This window comes from Rhinatrema bivittatum, chromosome 12, assembly GCF_901001135.1.
Source record: "Rhinatrema bivittatum chromosome 12, aRhiBiv1.1, whole genome shotgun sequence".
NCBI classification, from domain to species: domain Eukaryota; kingdom Metazoa; phylum Chordata; class Amphibia; order Gymnophiona; family Rhinatrematidae; genus Rhinatrema; species Rhinatrema bivittatum.
Window position 1 is genome coordinate 62577701 of NC_042626.1, and position 14823 is coordinate 62592523.

A 14823-nucleotide genomic window follows, 5' to 3' on the forward strand; every position below is an offset into this window, starting at 1 on the left:
TATGCTGTACCTGTTGTACAGTGGAGCAGTGTGTATGAGGGGCAATGAGTGTAGGGAAGCTTGTATTCCTGCTTGTGGAAGAAAATTGGAACCTCCAACTGTATTAACTACGCTGTTTTAAGAATTTAATCATTACTCAAACTATTATCAATGAAATAGGGTCATTCATCAAAATGCATTCTTCTGCCTTTCTCCTCTAGTTATATCCCTCTCTGCCCCGGTTTTCCCCACCTGTTCGATGTCATTTCTATCTTTTGTTTGATGTAAACCGATATGATGTTCACACGAATACCGGAATAGAAAAGCTGTTAAATAAATAAATGCATTATGGCGTTAATGCATGCGATAATGCTAGCGCATGGCGCAAATGCAAATTTTGGGAAGGGGCGGTATTTATGAAAATGAGGGGCAATATCGCACAGTTTTAACGCCGGAAATAACTACACCTTTTTTCCTGGCATTAAGCTGTGCATTATGACCAAAATGGCTGTAATGTAATTCGTAATACATTTTTTGAATTGCATTTTGGCCATTTCTGGGCAGGGTGGGGAGAGAGAGAGCGAGAGCCCCTATCTATAAGGCCTTCATAGTAGTAGGAGGGCCATCTAATAGCTCAAGGTGAGGTGGTGGTTTAGGATTTAGGGGCCAGTTTTTCATGTAGAGTGAGATGTTTGAACAGCACAGTACACCTCTGTGAAGATTTGACGTCATTTGAAGTGAGGAAAGTCTCACAAAGATGAAATTTTGTACTATGGTCTCTTGCTCGCTCGATCACGCACTCTCTCTCGCTTGTACTTACCTTCATGTCGGGGACGAGACCCTTCAAGCTCTGCTCGAAATGCTGGCATAAAATGTCAAGCCTCTATTACCATGAGTTCTGCCTTTGCTGCCTGGGACCTTCTCATGAGGTAGCTAGCTGTGCAGTGTGCAGATGTTCCCTCAGGCACTCTTATACATGGATCTTAAACTGAAGTTCCGTTTTCCCTCTCCATCAAAAGAGAAAGCGACCACCATCTAAGAAAACAAAGGTCAGTATCACCTTGATACTGAAGCCATGACGCTCTGGCTTCAGGTGATCGACACGAGAAGAAGAGAAAAATCTCCATCGGCACAGAGGAGATGCAAGGATCCCCAGAAGAAGCACTGTCCTAGCACTCCATTGCTGCTCATAATGTCAGTGCTATCCATCTCTGATACTGATATCTCAGCGCTGTCAACATCCACTCATCCTGTAACAAAGATTTTGGGGCAGATAACTTTAGGCACCGAAGCTACATTAACCCAGCACAATGGCACCAGGGCCATAACTCTGGCTGCAAAAAAGTACTCCACCTCTTTGGGTGCCAGAATCAGACAATTCTACAGGGGTGCTCCTACCACCTTCAGAACACCATCATTTTATTCAAAAAATATTTGGATGGAATTTGCATACAATTATATGAAAAAATTCCCTTCCATTCCTTCACTCATGTACTATATAAACAAACAAGAAGGAACTATTCCTCAAAGCTGTGCAAGATATGGAATTGGGTTATCTCACAAAACATATTTCTCTATGCCTTTCATCTCCAGGGCAAGGAGAATGTTTTAGCAGACACGTTGAGTTGTCATCTTCAACCTCACGAATGGTCAAAGCATCCCAGCACAATGTAGTTCTTCTTTTGCCTGTGGGAAATTCCGCCTAGTGTCAGACTCCTTTTCAGTTCCATGGACTCGAGGACTGATGTACACTTTTCCACTAATAACTCTCAAATCCAAGACCAAGCTAAGAAAAGACAAGGGGAAATTATACTAACAGCCTCTTTTTGACCACAGTAAATATGGTTTCCATGGCATCAATGCCTAGTCATTGCTCATCCAATATGTCTTAAAAAAAAAAAAAAAAGAAATCCCAAACCACTTGACACACTACAATGGGATTCTTCTTCACCTCGTGCTTCAGTCTGACTCTGGCACGCACGGCAAGGATATTGAAAGCAGGCTAGGGCAAGCTATGCCCCTACCCTTGGACGTAAAAGAAGTTATTCTCACAGCAAGATGACTTTTCCAGTAGGGTGTCCGTACAACTTTTAAGTGAAAAAGATTTTCCATTTGGCGTACATCATAGGAGGAGGATTTATTTATTTGTTCATCATCAACCTTACTTCAATATGTGCTCAGCCTCTCCATATCAGGATTAAGGACTAAGTCCGTCAGAGTGCGTAAGTGCTGTGGCAGCGTACCACCATCACTTGCAAGGTCTTCCATTCTGTTGCCATCCGATAGTAGCAAGATTCATTTAGAGCCTCCATCATCTGCTTCCTTCCATAAAAGTGGCATCTAAACATGGTACTTTCTCAGTTGATGACGCCTCCTTTTAGCATCTGTGGATCTCATTTCTTTCTTGGAAATTCTCATTTGAAATAGCAGTGACCTCAGTATGCAGAGTAAGCGAGCTCCAGGCATTAGTAATCTAACACACCCGAATCATACCTTGTTAAGAATACAGTGATACTGAGGACCCATCCAAAGCAGTTTCTCAGTGTCACTAGAATCAGATGTTCTTTCTGAAAACTCATTCCAACAAAGGTGAGGAATCCCTTCATACCTTACAGTGCATAAGAGCTTTGTTGTTCTCCATGGAAAGATTTAAATCCATAGAAAATCTCCACAACCACTTAAGAAACAAATGCTCTTGGCTTGGATATTTGATTGTATTTCGTCCTGCTGGGCTAACTCTGATCAACAGCTTCATGGCAAGATAAAAGCTTATCAAGTATGAGCTCCTTCGACTTTCCTAGTGCATCTTCGCTCTGCTTTGATTCCAGAAGTCTGCAAAGTGGCCACCTAGTTTGTGGGAATCTTGCAGTGCTGCTTCTCATGCAGTAGCTGTTCTCTGGTAGGACAGCGGGTGGAAAAGCTTGTATTGCCACTGCTTAGGATGTTTTGTTCATAGGAGCAGTATAAAAAAATTGTAAATAAATGCGTTTGTTGTGAGGATAAATGGGGTTTGTTTTTTGCTGTGCACCTGTCACCAGCACAATATCCACTATAAAATGTTTCGCGTGTGCCCCTACTTGTTATTCTGTCCTTCTTATTTTATGGTTCCTAGCACATAAATAACATGAATTTTATATTGAGTGACATAGTAGCAGAATAGATGACAGCAGATGATGACCATTTTTTCTCAGCCAGTCTGCCCATGCCTAGTCTAGCTTAGGATATCTCTTAGGCCTCAGCCTACCTTACCTTTCTTACCTCTGTGTATTAAGGATATCTTGTGTGGCAATAGCAGGTAAGAGAAATACTGTACATATAGTTCCTTAAACCTACTGAGAGAACAACTTTTAAATACAAGCAGCAAAAAAATATTTTAGTCTACTTTTTCAGTTTCTCCTCTTCACTGTGCTGCTGCTTTACATGTGTGTGCCTGTGGCTAAAAGTGCTTACGAATGATTGTGTAAGGCTCCAGTTGGCTCTGTCTGTGTGTCATGTGTGGTGGCCTGTGGATGTTCTGCGTTTTCTTGGTGTTTCTCTCTATCTGTGTCCATGCATGTCTGAGCATATCCTGGTGCATTCCCCCCTGTCATTTGCAAGTTTTTGCACCTTTCTATGATCCCGATGCTTATATTACATGAGTTCTAAGAACAAATGCAACAAAACACCTCCATGTCAATCAATGAATCTATGTGTACTTATAAAGAGGTGAAACAACCTTTCTAATGACAGTAAAAAAATATTTAGAGCAAATTCAATCAGTGAACAGGGCCTCAAAGATGTATGTCAAAGTGCATACATTTATCTGACGTTTCTTGCCACGCAATGGGCTTCATGCATTTTCAAAGCAAGCCCTTAAATTATCATTTACCCATTCATTGAACTATGTTGCAAACTATTATTTATATATCTTTTTATTGTCTCATATCTTATTAAAAAAAAAAACTCTCCAAAAACAACTTTAAGCAATTCCCAAACAAAAAAAAAACATATACTTATCACACAATATTCCACTCAACCTGTGCTTTATAAACCATTCATGAACAGGTCTAAGCTAACACTTAATATGCCTGGACCCTTAATATGCCTGACAGAAGCCCATGTTTCGACCGGATAACCAGTCTTCCTCAATGGTCAAAGATTCTGTAAAAAATAGAAATGTGTGTATTGAAGGGGAAACCTCCCTATAACAATAATATATTGAATTAAAAACTAAACATAATGTAAGCCTCTCACCTTTTCATCTAATGTACTTGTATCAATATAATCCAAAACATGGCAGAAAGGAGTGGAGGAGTAGCCTAGTGGTTAGCGCAGTGGGCTACAAACCAGGCGACCAGGCAGGGTTCAAGTCCCACTGTTGCTCCTTGTGACCTTGGGCAAGTCACTTTACCCTCCCTTGCCTCAGGTACAAAACTTAGATTGTGAGCTCTCTGGGGATAAGGAAATACCTACAGTACCTGAATGAAATCCACTTTGATGTGCTGCAAAAAGTGGAATATAAATCTAAATATACAAAGGAACGCCCATACTCCATCACATTCAAAATATGTAGTTTAAATAGCCAATCACTGCATAGCAAACAAGCATGAAAAGCACATACTGTACTTAAGAAAAATCATGTCTAAAGGGCTATTCAGCATGAGTGCCAATCTACTTCTTTTATTGAGACCTAACAGTTGCTCAGTGCATAACTTAGATATCCATTGTTCCACCCAAATAAGTAGTGTATCTTAATCACCCCCTTTCATATTCTTGATAGGTTTCTCTAAAACTGAGAAAGTTTAATCAGTATGTCCTATCAGCGGTGCGTCCAACTTACATCAGGAAATCGTACTCTTATGCTCAGTTATTCGTGTGTGTGATGCTCTTCTAGTGTTCCCTATTACAATAGGTTACATGTACCCCAAATAATGTAAACTGCTCCTCAGGTTTGAAATTGCACCAAATAACATTTTTTTTTACTGTCATTAGAAAGGTTGTTCCACCTCTTTATAAATAGCTGGGTTGATTTATATTACATGTGAACATAAAAATGTATTGGGTCTGACCAGTGGTGCGTTGAGCCCAGCAGGCTCCTTTTCCCTGTTCACTTCAAGCTCCTTGACAGTAGGAGGTTGCATTCCCCAAGCCTACCTGACTAATAGATTTTATTTCTTAATTTGGATTTATTGCCCACCTTTCTGAATGCGCAATGAACTCCAACCGGTTTACAGCGTATTACAATAGCAGCAAATAAAGAGAGGTTTATTGCAGCTTCGCAAGAAATGTGTAAACAATTTAAAATAGCAAAAGTCACATTCTAAATTGGCAATAAAAAGGTGCGACTTAGCATGAACTTTGGATCAATACACGTTGCCTACGCTCTGATAACAACATAACAGATACTGGTAGCTAACTCAGATAATAAATAATCCAGCAGCAACAATATTAGTTTGTAGTGTAATGGATCTGTACTCTAGAAATCTGCCTGACCATTTTTAAGCCTGGCTCTACAGTTGGCTTTGATCGCATCCTTCAGCAACAGATTCCTCAGCTTCACTGTGCCTTGTCTGAAAAAAACGCTTTCATAAATTTGTTTTAGATCTGCTACTAGTTTCATGGAGTGTCCACTAGTCCTAGTACTATTGGAAGGAGTAAATAACCGCTCCCTTTTTACTTGTGTTATGTCATTCATGATTTTGTAACTTCAGTCATATCTCCTTTCAGGTGGTATCTCAGCAGGTTTGATATCGGACTTTGTTGGTGGCAGAGCTACCACATGCTGGGTGATGCTAATCCTGGCTGCTCCAATGGTGAGTGCTGTGTTCCTATTGGCTTTTAAACGTAGGTGGCACTGCCATGACAGGTACAGAGTTCATTGCTCATTCCTCTGGGTCTAATATTCCAAAGAAGAATGGCTCCTAGAAAAATTCTTGTTTCTTCCTGTCTTGAAAGTTCAGCTGGAGGGGATTATTGGATCGGTTAATTGACTCTGATGTGGCTTATCCATGAAGAAATGCTGGATCTATGATCCTGAAACATTGCCAGCTATAAGCCTTAACTTGGGCAGTTGCATAAGAAAAATAATGTATAATCTGAGGAGCATGTGAGCACATTCTGGAGGGTTGCCAGGGGCTATGGAAGTGTTGCCAGGGGCTATGGAAGTGTGTATTACATATGCTGGTCACCCTGGAATCCCATATCGGAGCCCCCATCCGTTCTTGCCACTGACCTTAATGTATGTGCTTGTGTTTTCTGCTTGCAACCATTTGGCTGAGGAGGGTGGTGCTGAGAAGAGGTGTTGAATACAGTACAGTGGTTTATTGTCCTTTTTTTTTTTTTTTTTTTTCATTTTTTTGCAGTTGTTCCTATACAATCAAATTGGTCATAATGGGATTGCTACTACTATAGGTAAAAAAAAAAAAAAGACCCAATTATCTATAAACTGCTAAAGCAAACCTGCAAGATTCATAAAATGTTAATCCTAGACTGAAGCCTAACCCTTACCATCTGATCATAAACGTTTTGAACTTTATCTCCTAAATCCTAATCTTACCCTAATCTCTAACCCCTGAAACCCAACCTTATCTCTAACCCCTAAACATAACCCTATCTCCTAAAAGCAATCCTACTTTTATCCCCAATAACCATTCCTCAAACCCTATTCCTGATTGCAGTGCTACTCCCTATACCTATCCCTAACACTACTCTCATCCAGGGATGCTAAATTGTGGTCTTCAAGTGGCTAAAACAAATCTGATCTTCAGCATAGATAAATTATACAAATAAAGCTTGTACTTTGATTAAATGTGTGCTAATGTAATCTTGAATATTTATTGTGGAAATCCAGGTAACCAGACTTCTTTGACACTTGGGGGGTGATGGTAGGGCACACGGGGTCCGTGGCTGGCTGGAGGACAGATTCCGGTCTGGACTCCAGCCATCCATTTACAGGCAAAGCAGTCACAGAAGCCGCTTAATTCAGCACTGCTCCTCAAATACACAGCAATAGATCAGGTATCTTTGTAGGAGCTGCCTTCTCCTCCCAGGGCCTCTGTCTGCTCTCCATTGAGCCTAAGCTATATTCCTGCTCAGGGTGCCGCAGTGTACCAAGTATGATTTGCCGTTAAGGTGGACCGGGACCGGTCCTTTAAGGTATTCTGAGGCTTTCTCTGGTGCACTCGTTCACCGGGGAGGTGGGGCAGGAGAGCAATTTTTCAAAACTGCAGCAGATGAAAAGTCCCCAGTACTTTTACCCATGGATTTCATACCAGTTTGCAAAGAGAAATTACATGCATACTTTCCCTTTGAAAAGTACCCACAGGGATGTGCTCACCTTTTTATCTGTGCGGATACCTTATCCCCTGCAAAACAGTATGCATTGTTTTGAAAACACAAAACTACATGTGTTGAGCGCTCTCCCAGGGCTAACCCCGCTCCAAGGAAAGCTTCCACTATGATGCAGGTAAAAGCATGGACGTTGTTGATCCTACACCCGTTTACCCCGGAAAATAGCCCTCCCCATCCACAAATATCCCAAGCTAACCCCAGGACCGACTTGTCCTATTGAAACCTTCCTTGTGGATCATGAGCAGGGAAGTAGGAGTCTTATCATTTCACTGATCCCTTTATTATAAAAGACCTCTTTCCACCCTTGCAGACATTTCAGTAAAGTTTATGTGGGAACCTAACCACTTACATGCACGTAGCAATGAAACTTTAAAGCAAACTAACTGGAGGCTGCTTTGTTTAGTTTTGCTGTATATCTGTTTGAAAACCAGATTTAATCACTTCAGTGAGGTTTAAATCTGCCTACAGATTTACAAAAAACTTCTGCTTTAAACGAGAGAGGACCTTTTTGCTTAAGAGAAATAAACAGGACCAAGGGAAAAGCCCCCTTAATTCACAGAGGCTGAGATTCAGTGAAGCAGGAAAGTTACCCAGATAAAGTTACCGAGAGAGCTCTAGCCAGGCATATAGCAGAGCAGAATATACCCGGAGAAGAGGTCCACTGAATTAGCCCTGGATAAAGTTGTCACACTGACTTTAGGACAGCTATTTTTCAGCCAGAGTTAGCCGGGTGAAGCCGAACATCAGCACTCACTGGCTAAGAAATGTAGCCAAGCCTCCATCTTGCTAAATTTTACCTGGACAAAATGTAGCTGGTCAGTGGGAGGAAATAGTCAAACCTTGGCTTTTGTCCTGATTGTTTCCAAATGTTCTACCTTTTCCTAAAGATACTTCCAAGGCAGATTATATAAAGTAATAAGGCACTGACTAATGGATCCATAAGAGAGATTTCAAGGACATAGATACGTTGGTATCTTAGGAAGGCATAAGGAAGTAATTGCATTGGATACAAATTGCATTTATTTATTTAAAAAGTAAATTAAACACTAGTTGGTTACATGTAGCCTAGAAGTGGGCAAACCTTGTGGGGTTCGTGGGCAGGGAGACTTTCAGTGCGTTGGTTCCAGAGGATGAGCCTCTGCTTTGGGGTCTATGGGAAGGCCTGGCTAAACAGCCAAACTATGACTTTCAGAAGATGAGGTAACAAGTTTTCAGGAAAGTGCTAGACATATCTTGTTCCATGTTTTAAAGGCTGAATGCATGAAGTCTCATGCATATTAATGTAGGGGAAGGATAGAAAGGCCTATCGGGAGAATCAAAGTTCACTCATGGAGATATAGGAGAGGAGAAGTTGGACAAGATGTTCAGGGACCAGTTGATTCACACATTTTGAAGACAAAGCAAAGTGTGTGAAATTTTATCCAGCTCTCAACCAGGAGCCAGTGAAAGTGTGAGATGGTCAGTGGACGTGGTCCCTGTCAGAAGTCCTGCTGCCGCGCTCTACAGAAGTGGCAGGTGTTTGAGGTGGTATTGCGCAATGCCATGGAGCAGTGTTAGTGCTCAATGCGACTGGTGATCAGTGAGCGTACTGCCTTCCCTGTGTTTCCATGGAAACAGCTATCACCTGAGGAAAGGAAAAATGACCTACTTCCAACTGTTGATGTTAACCGTTATGTTATTTTCCCTCACCTTTTCTTTCCGACTGTTAACATCCCATTGTCCTTGTGCTTTCTTCCCCCTCATTCTGTTCTTCCTATCTGCCATTTTCCCCACCCTTTCATCTGTCATTCTCTTCCTCTCCCTTCTTTTTCTCTCTCTCCATCTCCCACTGCTGTCCTCCTCCCTCTTCTCCATCTCTCCCCCCCCCCCACCTCACTTTCTAGGAATGCTGATTCTGTGTGGTGCGTTGGTAAATGGTCCCTATGCCCTTATCACCACGGCTGTTTCAGCAGATCTGGTAAGATTTTTATTCCATGAGTTGCTGCCAATTTTTTAAATTTTATCAAGGGACTCTTGCCAGCTATGTTTGCCTCTGGTTGACAAGTAAGTCAGTGAGGGGTTTCTGGGAGAGCCATCCCAGTTCATTACTGGATTTACTTTGTAGCTCTTGTTTTCACAATGACACATTATTCCTTTCTTTATGACTTCATGTTTGGAATAAGTTTTATTTTGTCATAGAGAGAGAGCATCTACATTTGTGGGCTGTTCAATTCCCAAATTCATAGGGGGAATTCTTTCCATTCCTGTTTGTGTGATTAAGTTCATCAAAGCACGGATGAGTCTACAGAGCCCAACTGCAAGGGCCTGTCAGGGCACCTCAGAGAGCAAGACGGGGGATGCGAATATATGGAACAGCCTCTCAGTGGAGGCGATGGAGAACAGAAACGAGGGGCGACCAGGTAGCTTCATGTCAAAAAGGACAGGCTGCTCCACTTCTAGTTTTGTCACATTCCATTTGTTGACTTGTAATTTTATTTTCTCTAGGGAAGGCAGAACTACAAATTAATACAGTGAGACAAAACTAGAGCTAGATAATCCTATTGGGATTAACCTGGCCCATGTAACAACTTTAATGGTTGTCCTAACAAAATGCTTATTGAAGGTCAAGAAATCATGGGATTATCACAGAGAATCCTTAGCTATGGGGAGAGGGTAAAGCAGATCAAGTGAGGTCTGCGGTATTAGAGTAGGAAAGTTAAACAAGTAGACTTTATCTACCATCATAGGCCTGGATGTTCTAAGATCGCAGGCCTTTATGAATCGCGTGATGCCGGGGGTGGGGGATGATGCGGGGGGCAGGCCTGCGAAAGCCGGCAGTGATCGCACCTCCGCGGTGCGATCGCTGCCGGCTTTCGCACCCAATAACGCCACTGTGAAAGGTGGTGCTATTGGGTGCGCTGCTGGCAGCGATAAGGTATCCTACCTTTTCGCCGTCAGCGAAGTCATTGCGGAGTCCACCCCGACTTAGCTATCGCACGCGAAAAGGGACTTTTCGCATGCAAAAAGTCCCTTTTCGCGTGCGATCCCTTTGGAAAATGACCCCCTTAGTCTATTTGTTGTGAATATCGAAATCAGGGACTGCACTTCTAGTTCTGAACTGCAGGTGGCAGTATTCACACCCTGAACTAAACACAAGAGCATAGCCAGGCCAAACTTTTGAGATGCTATGTGGCCTAAGACCAGTGAGGATATAAACTTATTCCATATTTAAAAGACATTTATAGACAGGTTTTATAATGTAGAACAAATCTACATCCTAAAAAGGAAGAAAGGATATGGTTTCTTCTCTTAAAGTAAGTCTACCATGGATTTTAAGAATATTAGTGTAATCACTTATCGCATAACATGATATTGCAAACTTTATTTGTTTTTTGAAAATGTAATTTTTATGTGTAATTGGATTTTAATGTTGGTGCCGACTTGAGATTCTGCAGCAAGATGACCGTTTGCCCCTCCATTCAGCCTCCTTCCTGTAGACCATGTTAGAAAGAAGGGAGGGAGGAGTCCCTCTGTACTTTTGCTTTTTCCTTTTCTAAATGTTTTCCAAAATAAGGTTGTCGACTTTGCTGAAAAAGAAATTCACTCCATCTCCCTGCAATAATCCACACACCTTATCTCTCTGTCTGAATATAAGAGCATGTGAAATGCCATTCTGGATCCGATCAAGGCCCATCGAGCCCAGCATCCTGAATTTGACAGAAGCCAGTCCGGATCACAAGTACCTGGCAGAAAGTAGATCTATTTCCTGTGGCTCACTCCCAGGGATAGCAATAGTTTTCCGTAGCCTACCTGGCAAATAATGTGTTATGGACGTTTCCTCCAGGAAGTTGTCCAAATCACTTTTAAACCCCACTCTACTAATCACCTTCACCACGTCCTCAGGCAATAGATTCCATAGATTGATCGTGCACTGAGTAAAAAACTACTTTCTAAGATTTTCTAAGATTTTCGGGGCTATAGTTTACACAGATTGAGGCAAAAAGCAGATAAGAGCATTTCTTTTGATTTCTACACCTTCGCCTGTAGGGGGTAATTTTCAAAATAATGTGGGTACTTTCATTCATGGATTTTACACCAGCTTTCAAAGAATTTGTTAGGGAAAGTATCTGCAGAGATTTTCATCTGCATTTTGTTGTTGATTTTTCTTTTTGTGGGAATATTTTCTCGTTCAAACAATGCATGAAGTTTTGAAAATGCAAAACTCCATGTTGTACCTGCTGGCTTTCGCAAGCCCCGCCCCCACCCCCCGTTACCACTGGATTCGCCATTCTGTGCGAGAATGGAGAATCCAGGCCATAGTTTGAAGGTGATCATGATTTTCAATTCATTTTCAAACTTATATGCCGCATTTAAAAAAAAAACAAAAAAAAACAGAATCCAAGGTGACTCACAACAGCAAAATACAATAAATATATTCAATATTAAAATATAATAAACATCCTTATCCCCACACTGATTGGGGAAAGAAATATAATAAGACATAAAAATAATATAGTAAGAGAAAATTGGAGTTACAAAACAGCTGTACAAAATATATCAAAACTCCATAATAAAAATTTTTACTTTTTAGATTTCCTACTTAATAGAGTTCCTTTGATTTCACCACTTTTAAATTATTCAATTTTTATTTTTTAATAAAAGGAGAAAAATACCTCAGAATCTGCCGGTATTCAAAATGAATGCACAGGTAAGGTCTTATAATCATGGGTCAAAAATTCCTTAAACAATTTTAAGAAAAACATTCTTTAATGTAAACACCCTTTTGTCATACAAACTGAACAAGTAACAGGCCGATACAGAAAGAAATGCGGGAGAACGGGCGAGCGCCCGCTGTCCTGTGCGCGCGATACAGTAAATAAAATTATGCTAATTAGGACCCGCGGTAAAAGGAGGCGCTAGGGACACTAGCGCATCCCTAGCGCCTCCTTTTTGACGGGAGCGGCGGCTGTCAGCGTCCGGTTTTCAAGCCGTGGGCTGATTTTAAATTTTTAAATTTTTAATTATTTTTTACTTTTGGGACCTCCGACTTAATATCGCCATGATATTAAGTTGGAGGGTGTACAGTGCGCTCCGCCGGATCGCACTGTACTGTACCGGCCTGTAAGAAATCTTGAGGAGTTATTTCGGTGTCTCGAGTGACAATTTTGCCTTCAGTTTTAATAGACTAGCCACTTACGAACTTCGGTAGATTGTTATGGCATCAAAGTTAACAAAGTACCAGTTTTTTAAATCTGCTTCTACTTCACGCAGTGAAACTGGATTTAATGGTGATGTGTCGTTATTTGAAAACTGCAGACACTTTATTACTTATCTTGAATCCAATGGTGTAATTCTGTATGATGATGAATGTCCAAAGTGCTGTGGACTAATCCTTAGCGGCAATGAAAAAAAAAAAATGAAAAGGAATTGCCAGTAAGATTTAAAATAATTGCAGCTGAGAGCTCCGACCCTTGGGGAACTCCAGAGGTAATCGGTTGCCATGATGATATTGTGGGACTGTGTTGCGTCCGTTGGTCTCAGACGGCTTCGACCTCTGTGCCTCACCTTTCTTTCTGCTCTGCCCGCAAGCCTTGGGAAGATGGCTACCGCCGCGTCTACGTGCCGCTCTCTCTAGCGTCCCCGGAACGGCTATGGCAAGGCAATCCACCATGTTTCTCCTGAGGGCCTCCTAGGGTGCGCATGCACGCCACCCATGTCTTTATTCACGTCATGGCGGGAAACTCGGGGGTGGCCCCCTCACTTGTCGTCACGCCATCCAGGTATTTAGCCTGCCCTTCGTTTGCTAACAAATCTAGTTAGCAAGGTTTGGACTTGTCCGGTCCAAGCTACTCTGCTGCTTCCCTGCTGCCGCTGGAGGCTCTCTCTACCCTTCGGGGTATTTCTCTAACCTGGGCACCTGCTCCTCGGGGGCTCTTTGCTTTTTTTCAGGTGCCTATCAGGAATCAGGTACTCGCTCCTCGAGGGCCTGCTCTCCCTGCCTCGGTGCCTGTATTCAACTACTTCTACTTGCTGGGATCTGCATCTATACAGCTACCAACTTAGTGAGTAATCTAATATTGTCAGTCTGTCTCATCTACAGATCAGCACTGGGAACCTGCATCCTGCACTCCCTATACTATCATTGCGAGACGGGTCTCCTCTGCCAAGGGCCCCTGGACTGCTTCCACTGGATCACCTCACCTCACTACTGCCACCTCTGGTGGTATCATCCTGCTGTATAATAAAAGACATCTCTGTGTCTGCGCGTCTAGAGTCTAGCCTAGTACTGTGGTTCCTCACGGGGCTCCTCCCTGTGGAGGACATCTCTGTGTCTGCGTGTCTAGAGTCTAGCCTAGTACTGTGTGGTTCCTCACGGGGCTCCTCCCTGTGGAGGACATCTCTGTGTCTGCGTGTCTAGAGTCTAGCCTAGTACTGTGGTTCCTCACGGGGCTCCTCCCCGTGGGAGTGGCCATCACCACAGTACCCAAGAATCCACTCCAACACCTCAAAACCATAACAGACTGATTCTGACTTGCTGCTCTTGTTCAGAAAAATGAGGCAAACCAGTCAATATAACACCAGATGCCTCGATGTCACTTAAAGGAGACAGCAGAATTTGATGGTTCAGGATACCAGATGCAGCAGTTATATCAAGGAGAATTATGACATAACTAGTGCCATTGTCAAACTCATGCTGAATAGTATCTAGATTGGATAACAACAAGGTTTCCGTGCTCCATTGCTTAGCAAAACCAAATTGATATTGATCCAGAATCACAGGATCCAAAAAAAAATAGTTAAGCTGATTTAATATAGCTCTCAAGAACCTAGGACAAAAATGGTAATGAGATGAGGGATTGGTGGCAATAGTTTGCCACCAATGAAAGGTGAAGATGCTTGCTTCAGACTGGAAGGTACAAATCCAGAATTAAGGGAGAAATTCATGTTTTTATCATAGTGCTTTAAGCAGGGTAGTTGCACATAAATTCAGGGAGCATGATGATCCATTTATTTTGCCTACAATTTGAATGATCTCTTCACTTGAAACTGGTGAAAATTCATCTCATCGCATCTCCCTATCTGTAGCTGAGCTGGCAGATGTCACCACCTCCCAGGGAAATCTATTAGAGTTGTGAAACTTTATTTAGTAAAATAATTCTGGAACCTCCTCATAATGTTCATGGTTGGGTATGGTGTTTGGGAGCCCATGTAGGAATTCAGGATTACCAGCTAGTTGTTATGCAGTGAGGAATAGTTCACAGGGATTCTTTTTGAGTAGCAAAATTATTTTCCCAAATCAATCTGTGCCCTCTAATTATTCAGGCATGCTCTGTCGGCTTCTAGGTGAAGTGAGATTGAGACTTCCACCAGCAGCACTCATGGTGTCATAATATTTACTTAGAGAAGGCCTAAACCATGGGACCAAGCTGGGCCACTGTGGGTTAGATGTAAAAACCAAAAGAGAATTTGAAAATAAACTTGCCAGAGATGCAAAAACTTGAAATAAAAACTCCTATTAGAAGCAGGAAGCCAGTG

General features: G+C 42.1%; 1 protein-coding gene across 2 annotated transcripts in view; it reads left to right on the forward strand.

Annotated features, from left to right (window-relative positions):
* Nucleotides 1-14823, forward strand: part of SLC37A2 (solute carrier family 37 member 2) — a 133184-nt gene that overhangs the window by 97396 nt on the left and 20965 nt on the right. For both annotated transcript variants that reach the window (XM_029573337.1, XM_029573338.1), the window contains exons 12-14: nt 5686-5771; nt 6321-6369; nt 9192-9265. In XM_029573337.1, the coding sequence (XP_029429197.1) occupies nt 5686-5771; nt 6321-6369; nt 9192-9265 (209 nt within the window). The remainder of the gene's footprint in view (nt 1-5685; nt 5772-6320; nt 6370-9191; nt 9266-14823) is intronic.